The sequence below is a fragment of the Sander lucioperca genome, chromosome 21, assembly GCF_008315115.2.
Source record: "Sander lucioperca isolate FBNREF2018 chromosome 21, SLUC_FBN_1.2, whole genome shotgun sequence".
Taxonomy (NCBI): domain Eukaryota; kingdom Metazoa; phylum Chordata; class Actinopteri; order Perciformes; family Percidae; genus Sander; species Sander lucioperca.
In genome coordinates, this window is record NC_050193.1 from 4,108,088 (window position 1) to 4,117,842 (window position 9,755).

The 9,755-nt window shown below is 40.0% G+C and overlaps 1 protein-coding gene across 3 annotated transcripts in view; it reads right to left on the reverse strand.

Annotated features, from left to right (window-relative positions):
- The window catches only part of stat5a (signal transducer and activator of transcription 5a), a 57,106-nt gene extending 48,982 nt beyond the window's left edge, over positions 1 to 8,124 (reverse strand). The window contains exon 1 of one of the 3 annotated variants that reach the window (XM_031312859.2): positions 7,958 to 8,124. In XM_031312859.2, the coding sequence (XP_031168719.1) occupies positions 7,958 to 7,995 (38 nt within the window). In that variant the 5' untranslated portion in view covers positions 7,996 to 8,124. The remainder of the gene's footprint in view (positions 1 to 7,957) is intronic. The other 2 variants (XM_031312857.2, XM_031312858.2) reach the window with 2 other exon arrangements.
- Positions 8,125 to 9,755: the final 1,631 nt, after the last annotated feature.

Consider the following 9,755-nt stretch of genomic DNA (forward strand, 5'->3'; position numbering starts at 1 on the left):
CTCAAAGATATTCAGTTTACTCTCACAGAGGAGAGAAGAAACTAGAGCATATTCACATTTAAGAAGCTGGAATCAAAATGTTTTTACTTTTGTCTTAGAAAATTACTCAAACCGACTAATCAATTATCAAAATAGTTGGCAATTAATTTAAGAGTTGACAACTAATCGATTAATCGATTAATCTTTGCAGCTCTACCTATCTATGTTTTTTTTTTCTGCACAGTGGCCAACACACAGTGTCCTCATCAACCAATAATCCAAATGTCATACTGTTGCTATGTTGCATTGCTAGTGCTGGGTGTGGCGGAGTTGCTTATGACAGGAGAACAAACAGAAAAACAAGACAGAGCTCTCATCTCTGCCACATTAAACAAGAAAAACAAAGGCATCAACCTTATGGTGCTGTATGCCTGGTGGCGTCTGGGTGATTATGGTAGAGGCACAGGGATAATCTGGATAAGATGAGCATGGACACTGAGGTAACACAGAGTGCAACAGCCACCCCCCTCTCACCCTCAATCCCCTGCTTTCCTGCACGAGATGATTTCCTAATTCACTGCATATTTGCGTAAATTGCATGCATTGCTACAGCAGTTCGAGGTGGGGTTCCTGGATGCATGTATGGTCACAAATAATCAGCCTAAAAGAGTTGTGCACACTCAATTGAAAATCGAAAAAAAGTTAAAGCAAATAATATAATATAACCTCCAAGAAGAACAGAATAGACAGGAGGGAATTCAATTATCTATAGCCAGGAGATATAATTGGGAAAACAACTTGTATTTATAGACATGACTTGAATTGACATGAATACAGACAGGACTTTTTTGTAGCCATTTCAGTTTGCATATCCACACGTAAGAATAAAAAGAGAATTTCCACAGTTCAGTGTTTTCTGTAAGTAAAACTAAAAAGAGAACAATAACAACCCAGTGCGAGGCTATCTATTTATAATTAATAACATTTAATAGACATGCTGCCTCATAGCTCCATTGTGCGCGAAACAAAGAGCAGGGATAGCAGATCATGCGACAATGGAAATGTGTGAGGTTTGATGGCAATGCCATTGAGCCATTGCGATGCTTAACATGCTTGTCTCTCTCTCTCTCATCGTATATTTAACAGCGCATGTGCTTGACTCACATGGCCAAATGCCTCAAAGGGGTAGCAGGGGACAGTTAAGACAGTAACAGATTGGATTTATTGGTCAAAGATGAGCGATTGGAATGTTTCTTTACAGTGGTGCAGGCAGATGTAATCCTGTACGCACCGTGCATACATTTATTTTCAAATTGAATTTGTACAGTTGGAAGTTCTGGATTAGCTGAGCCAGTCTATCATCTCCCATCTACTCTGCTAGTCAGTGTGCGTGCTGGTGGCTGGTGGAGCAGAGTTGGCTGGTATTTGAAACTGGTGCAATAGGCTAATCAGAGTTTTTTTGGTGGTGTTGTATCGGTAACATCTCTCTCTCTCTCTCTCTCTCTCTCTCTCTCTCTCTCTCTCTCTCTCTCTCTCTCTCTCAGAGTAAAGTAGAGTTAGGTACTTATTTCATTTAACAGACAGCAAACAAAAAGAGTTCTGTTGTTTTGTTGTAGGAGTGGCAGGGTGGCTGGAGATGTCGTGCACAGCTCATCTGAGAGCCTTGTTAGTCTGACGTTGCCGTGGGCACAGATGAGCTCACAGGATCAATACGGGATAACAGCTCCACAAATTCAAACACTGACTTTACTAGGGATATTGTTTGTTTTTTAAAAAGGGCAGAAAATGCAGCAAAATCCACACACACTTCTAAAATAAAAATACAGAGGAATAAGGCGTGCAAAGACCATTCAGCTCTAATTCTACTCTAATCCAGTACACTTTAATCCAAAGTCAATCACATATAAATGAGGCATAAGCATCAATAATTGAGAACATTTAGGGCACCCCGGTAGCACACCTGGTTGAACGCGCACCCCATATACTAAGGCTCAGTCCTTACTGCAGAGGCCCGTGTTTGTGTCCAACCCACAGCCCTTGCATGTCGCCCGCCCTCTCCCTCCCCCCTTTCCTGTCTTCAGCTATTCTATCAAATAAAGGCCAAAAAATAATCCTTAAAAAATATCTTTTTTTCCCTTGTATGTCATAATAATCATTTTTTAATCAAATGCTCCTTACATTAATCTTTCGCAGATGTTAGCCCTTTCCCCAGACACAAGGGAGCATCCATGACCTAAATCTAGTCCAACACATGCATACATGTCACACACACATTTATTCTAACAAGTGTCATGAATAATTGCAGCACAAACAACTGAGCTAAATTGTTTATGTTGTCCCTCCCATGTGCATACATGTTTGTTGCCAGTGGAAGAAGAAGAAGAAGAAGAAGAAGAAGAAGAAGAAGAAGAAGAAGAAGAAGAAATAATTTATAAATCCTGCAAGGGGAAATTAAATTTGTTCACTCTGTTGTTATATTTTCTCATGCACGCACGCACGCGCACACGCACGCACGCACACACACACACACACACACACACACACACACACACACACACACACACACACACACACACACAATAAAACTGATTTAGCTGCATTTTGCAAGAACAAAAAACAGCAGAACTGGTGTTTCTAAAACGAAATTACTATACTCAGTACATTAAAGCTTCAAAACATCTTTCTCATGTTAAAATAACAATAAATACAGTAAGGCCTATTAATCATGATTCATTTTTGACCATGCATGACTCTGGCCATTTGTGGGTTCTTTCTTTCCTGTCTGCTTTCTTCACACCTGTGGCGGCGGATGCAGTTACCTCAGCCTCAGGTTTCATCAGGATTGGTCGCCTCATTAAGGGACAAGTCTTGGGGTGTGAACATGACCCAATTGAAGCTGAGGAGGGCAGGATGAGGCTCACTTTACTGACTCAAAGTGAGGTAATTTGAACTTCAACCAAGTTCTAATGACCTGAAATAGTCTGCACGAGATCTGAAAGATGGACAATCATGGCAGAGTTTGGGAGCAACAGCAAATCATAGCAGTATATAACAAATACATAGTTTGCACTATACATATTATGAACAAGTAACTTCATAATAGACATGTCTTAGCTTAAAATAGCAGCACTCCAAACTTCTGGTAATGTAAAGGAGTTTGCAGTGGTGTATGCCAAGTAATGTTGGCATTAAAGAAGTATTTTACCACTGGAAACAGGGTCTTTTCTATGTAGTAGAATGGCGCCAACATTTCTTAAATTGCTGCTACACGACCAGAGAAAACAGAGAAAAGAAGCTGTGATATTCCCTTTCTCTCAAAACGTAAAAAACCTACAACTACCAGAATGCACTGCTTACACATACATTATTATGATACAAAGTTGGTTGAATATCTGCAAAGTATTCCTTTGACAGTATCACATTCCATTTCAAGAGCAGTTCAACAGTTCAGAGGGAGCATTTAAGGACAAGTGAGTTGTGACTTTTCCTGTCACTAAGCCTGAGACTTTGCTGTACTGAGAAACTTTCTTAATAGCTGTGAAATGTACAGTGTGATCCTTCAAACTTGGTTAATTTCATATTGTCAGTGTTACTGTAAACACAGCCCCTCTCTAACTTGACACATACTGTCAGATGGCAGCGTACTCAATACAGCTTGGTCACTTAATGGCTGATAAACTACAAACTTCAGAAGTAAGCCAGGGGGACAGGCTATATAAGGTTGCAACCCACTGCGTGAATAGTGTGGGTGTGAAAAGAGAAAATAAACTGCTACACTCTGCAAACAGAGATTCAGTAAAAACATAATAAGGATTATGTTTATGGACAGGATTATGCACATAATTTCAGATTCAAGACTTCACATGATACAAAATCCTTTAGGGCACAGATGAAGCCATTGGTTCACATAATTCATGCATGAAACCATGACTCAGGGCCCAAAGGCATTAATAAAACATAAAAGTGGTTAGGCAGTGTAACTTTCCAAAACCACTATGAAAAAAAGAGATCAATAACTCACCAAATGACAAATCCAACATTCTACAGTAAACCATCCTTTTTTATGTAACTCTCATTTAATGAAACAATTTAACTTGGGCACATGTGCAGCAAATGCCTTAGAAGATTGTGCATTTTAATGACATTAATATTTCTTCAAGCTTCAAGGCACAGCCACAGCTGTGAGCTATTGGTCACTGAGCTACTCTTGGACTACTTCTGGGGGTTAAGATTCTTACTGAGAGCACACTGATGCTAGTTTTGAAAGGAAAATAACTTCTCTTTTCTCACTCAGATTCCAAAACTGCTCTGGGGAATCCAAAGAAAAAGGGTAATGCTCGTTCCAGTTGCACACAAGCTGGCTTTCGCTAACCTTCGAGCTATCGACCCTTAGCTGGGTGTGTGTCCCTGCTGACGCGTAACAACATGGATCAAGCCAAAGGGTGAGAGATATTGTGTAAAACAAAAAATGCAGTTTTTGAATCCACAAGATAGTGACATGCAGATTATTCATGTCACTGAACTTTGTCAGCATTGTAGTCATGTATGCTTCCGATTAATGCAAAGTAGCCTAGACATGAAAGACAGTGTGGTACTGAGAGCCTTATGGGCCAGGCCAGCAAGTTGCAACAGCATTTTTCTCGTGTGTGTTTTGCAGATGGGTATTGTGTAAAGATGAGGAAATGTTTAATCCAGACCACAGATATATATTCTAAGTGGATGCTGGGCTGACCTCTGTCAGACATCTCCTTACATAATTTGTGGAAATTATACTTTTTTGTCCTGATTTGTGACTTCCTTTATATAGTGCAAATGTGCCTTTTAGAGTTGTGGCTATTCTTGTTGTGTCACTGAGATAATAACCCAAGCCCTTATCAAGCTTCTCAGTGTCTGGAAGGGTTGACCGTCATCCTCCTCCCACTTACTGCACTGTGCAGAAGAGAAGCAGAATTCAATGAAAGTTAGACAGAAGAAAGAGAAAGATGGAGAATAAAGGAGAATGGGAAAGACAGTATCAGAGAAAGAAACTGCTGATAAAACCCTGCAGAAGTAGCCAGCTGATGAAAATCAAATTTGAGTCTTGTGTGGAGCAGGCAGTGATCATGGGACATGCGTACGCGCTGTGGATGCCAACAATCAGCAACGCTATTCGACAGATGGATCAGAGGACTGCTGGCCTAGACCACTCTAAAAGCTCATGGTCACGTGAACAGTGGATTAGCGTTAGCCCAACTGAAAGGGGGAGAAGGTTAAGGTGCATGTCACCACATGCTTCGTGATCACTTCCCTTTGAATGAGTTTCCCTTTCTCTTTCACTCTAAATCTCCCCTCATCCCCCAGTTTGTCATTCATACATTATGATAATTTTCACCACAAAGTTTCACCAAAGAATTGGATCACAAGCTAAAGAAAATTCCTGTTCTCCTTCTTGTTATCTTTCATCTGTCCATCCTGTACACCTCCGTTCAGACTGAAGAGAGGCCCCATGCTAAGCACATTCATTAGTGATTCTGACACCTTGCCTCATGGCTCAGAGAGATCAAAAACCACTGCTCTAATTGGCTCACTTCCAGCTACCCATGATGTCAATGCTGAAGAACATGTCTCCTGTTTGTCCTTCCCCGACTAACTCCCCCCTACTTACAGTACTCATCAGCCTTTCCAGGCTTGCTGAACCCTGCACTTGTCTGGCAGCGGGGAGTGAAAAAGTGAGAAGTACAGACAAGCTTAAGGACATGCCATGCTGTGAGCACATGGCACAGTGGGCTTGTGCGATAAAGCATTGGGTTCCCCTGTCTCCCCTGCTGCAACTCCTCCAGCATCTGGGTCTTTCTGTCAGGGACACAGTGTGGCAACCAATTCATGCCTGACCAGCATGTTCCCACGCCGACGCAAAAAAACCCTCGTTTTCACAGAAATCTGGGAAAACCCTGCCTTGTGCGAGCACCATGCACCACAGTGACAGAGGCCAATGGGGTTAAACGCTAAAAGTCACTGACCGTTATTTCCTGTAGTGTACAGCTTGACTGAACTGTTTCATTGATTGAGAGAGCAGCAGAAATGAGCAAAAGAGAGGATAGAATGAAAACTGACAATAAACATGAGTCTTGAATCATCGAGCTCATCCAAAGTTTTCACACAGCAACCTCAAGGGGGAACATTATCACAGTGAGCAGAGGGCGTTATCACAACATGTAATTATCAATTACCGTAGGAGCCACAGGGGACAGAGTCAATGTCTGCTTGACTATAGGTTTCTAGAAGAAATGTTGCCAGTTTGTCCAAAACGAAAACACACAGTCTTATCAGTGCAACTCAGCATTTAGCAGGCAACAAAATGACAGAGGATGCATATCAGGAAGGTGCAGGTAAGCTCATCTGCACACAAATACACAAGGACACATACACACAGAGATATCAAAGCGTCAGTGACATTTCAATTCTGTTTGTAAGCAAGCGCACACACACACAGGCCTTGATTCAGGAGTTGTGTGTTACAGCTAGCTTTGAGTTGACATTTATGAACCATCATTTCATGCTCTTTTTTTCAGACCACATACCAACAAGCCAATGCAAAGCAACAGTAACGCTCAATCAGCACAGCTAAAGTGAATGGCACATACCTGATCGCAATGACCAAACTCACTCCTATTGTATTAACACTCAACTCCTTTCAAATTTAGTATTCAGCTTTCGTGAGAACATGCTTTTGGCATTTATAGTAGCCTACTAAATTTCTCCAGAGAAAGTTTCTTCTTCTTCTTCTCAAATGACTACAGTATAAAGACATATTGTGTGTCTGTGTGGCGCTCTAGTACTGAGATAATAGTGACCTTTTTGTGATTTAAAAAAGAAATTTCCCATATCATCATACTGCAACTGTATTTATAGGATTCAATAGTGAGTGACTTTATTGTACTGTATGGTTGTTTTTTGTTGTATTTGAATGTCACTCCAATGTTGTAAAAGTCATGCTTTTTCCTATGAAATTATCCACCTAAAATTAATTATATTATCAAAATACCATATCATCCAAATCTTCTACTTGAATAAAACTAAATTGGTAGTAGTAGAAGTACTAACAGTAAAATGTACTTGTTGATGTGTTGACATATAAGCAGCAGCAGATTTGATGTTTCAGCTGGTCAAATTGGCAACTGCTATATACTGTGTAGTTTATATAGCCTAACTCTATAGTAATGCATTTGTTTTGTGATCGTGTGTCTGCATGTGAAGTCTTTATCTGTAACAGCAGTCAGACATTGCATGGAGTAGAAAGTACAAGATTTCTCTCTGAAATATGAAGTAAAAGCACACACAATTGGAAATCCTAGAAGCTCAAAACTGCACTTGAATACAGCTGCAGGATATATCTGAGCAAAGTACCAGAGTGACTGAACAAAAGCTCTCAGTCCGGCTGTCAAACTTCTGAAGCATGCCCATTACACCATTATTAGACTCCTGTGCACTGTTTTCGCTTTTACAACAGAGCCTGTAAAAACGGTGTGCTGCCGCAGGTTATCCTTATTATGGTCCTATTTCTTAATGCCTGTAGGTTACATTTGAGTCTTGCCATGCTGGGAGGGAGGCTTGCCCCTATAGAAAAACTTAGACATGTTTAAAAGACACCACTATGATAGTGAGTCAGTCCTTTAGTGTTATTTGCAGCAATGACAATAAGGTGACTCATGCTGTCAGTCCGTGAAGATCATTGTAGAAATAGCCTATATTAAGGATCCTGCCTGTTGATTCAGCAGCGCTCAAAAAACCCACAAAGAAGAAAAAAAGTCAGACAAACTCTACAGAAATGTGCTATACGTGCATCCAGACTGGTTTCAGCGTGTGCAGACGGAGCAGCGTTTGTTTACAAAGCGCTGTCAGAATATTGTTTCGCAACGGGGACCGTTAGTGGGACGAGGCGAGGCCGTTCACCTCTTTAGACAAACACATTTCAAATACATTAAACCGTCACACTCACCTCTGTGGAGCGACTGAAGACTCTCTGTCCTTTTTCATAAAATGCGGGGAAGAGGCTGCAGCGACGTGAGCAACCTACAGCGGGAATCTCTGTCAGTCCGTCAGTCGCGTAGTTTCCAACAGTTCGCCTCACTCAGTTCACTGCTCTCTCTCTCTGTCTGTCTGTCTGTCTGTCTCTCTCTCTCTCTCTCTCTCTCTCTCTCTCTCTCTCTCTCTCTCTCTCTCTCTCTCTCTCTCTCTCTCTCTCTCTCTCTGACAAACCCGCCCACTTCCGGTGGTTCTTTAACGAGAGTGGGAAACTGTTGATTTCTGTCTTGCTGATGATTGATTTTAGACTAAAGCTGGATTCAGTCTGAAGGGGGAGGTAATAACAATTAGACACAATACATCTAGCCTATTATTTTCAGACATCATGCTAATTATATTTCATATTATTTGTTTTGTTTTGTTTTGTTTTATTTCTGTGCACATTGTCTGATATGACCAATCGGTATGTTCGGATTTTTAAGGACTTCATTTTGTGCAGAACAATACAAGAAAAACAACCACTAACATTCACAGATAAAGTCATAAAAAAAATCACTATAGGCTACTAATATTAATACATTAATGAATTGCTGATCAATGAATAGTTGCTCCCTCATTGCTGCAGGTCATTAATCTCGGACTCACTTGTCTCTGACTTCTCTGTTGCACACAGTCATGAGCAGACCGGTTGATTAGATTAAGTCTAATCTACTGTGCAGTTCATTTTCTATCCAACTCAGTGCATTATTCTCAAATATGTGGCCCTCAATCTGGAGAATAGCGACGCCTCCTGGTACAAAAATGATCTTAATTCTAAAAATCACACCGTCAGGGCATAGACAGAGGGGACATTATTGTTTGTTTCAGTTACACACACACACAGTGAGGTGGCGGGGACCAAAGATAAACCTGCCAAAATTAGTTAGAGGACAATGTGTGCCTGAGGCAAATGTCATAGTGAGAGCCGCATATTTCTGCATGAGATACAACAAAACACACAGAAAAGGGAAACAGCCACCATGTGAACAGTTATTGATTGTTGAAGAAAAGATGCACATCAATTCTGTTTTATTGTTACCTTATTTATTATTATTATCAATTATTAATTAATGCAAAAATGTTCCATTACAAGTTAAAGCCCTGCAATGAATATGTTTGCAATGGAGAAGTATTTGCAAAAAAAAATGTAAAATATCAAAAGTAAAAGTATACATTGCAAGGTATGATCCATTTCAGTGTGATGTATGGACTCTTAGAAGAATTGCCTTTTAACCCAAAGAGATCAAAATCTAAATAATAAATCAAAATTGAATAAAAAAAGATTAATTAGTGTTTTGTTTCCAAATACTTTTATTATGTTATTTCTTTAAACAAATACACAAATGTGTACAGTGTATGCATATCACAGGAAAGATACTATGAAAAATGAAGAAAGAAAAATACAGCCCATTATGCATATCACAGGAAAGATAGAGATTAATTAATGTTTAATGTATTGAGGGAATTTTAATCTTCACTCATTCTTAACAGCCAACATTTTTAGACTACTACGGCATGACACTGCTGGATATTGAATATGTTTCAGACTTATTATGCCTAAAACTGTCTGTTTTTCATCATTTAGTGATTTATATATCAATATGTACAGCCGGTCCTGAATGTTCCAAACGTGAAGCAGTTAAAGACAGATTGTGAGTAAAGACCAGATCACTGTTTGATTTACGGATGAGGTTTTTGAGTTCAGACAAAGTTCACAGACAAATAGACAATAG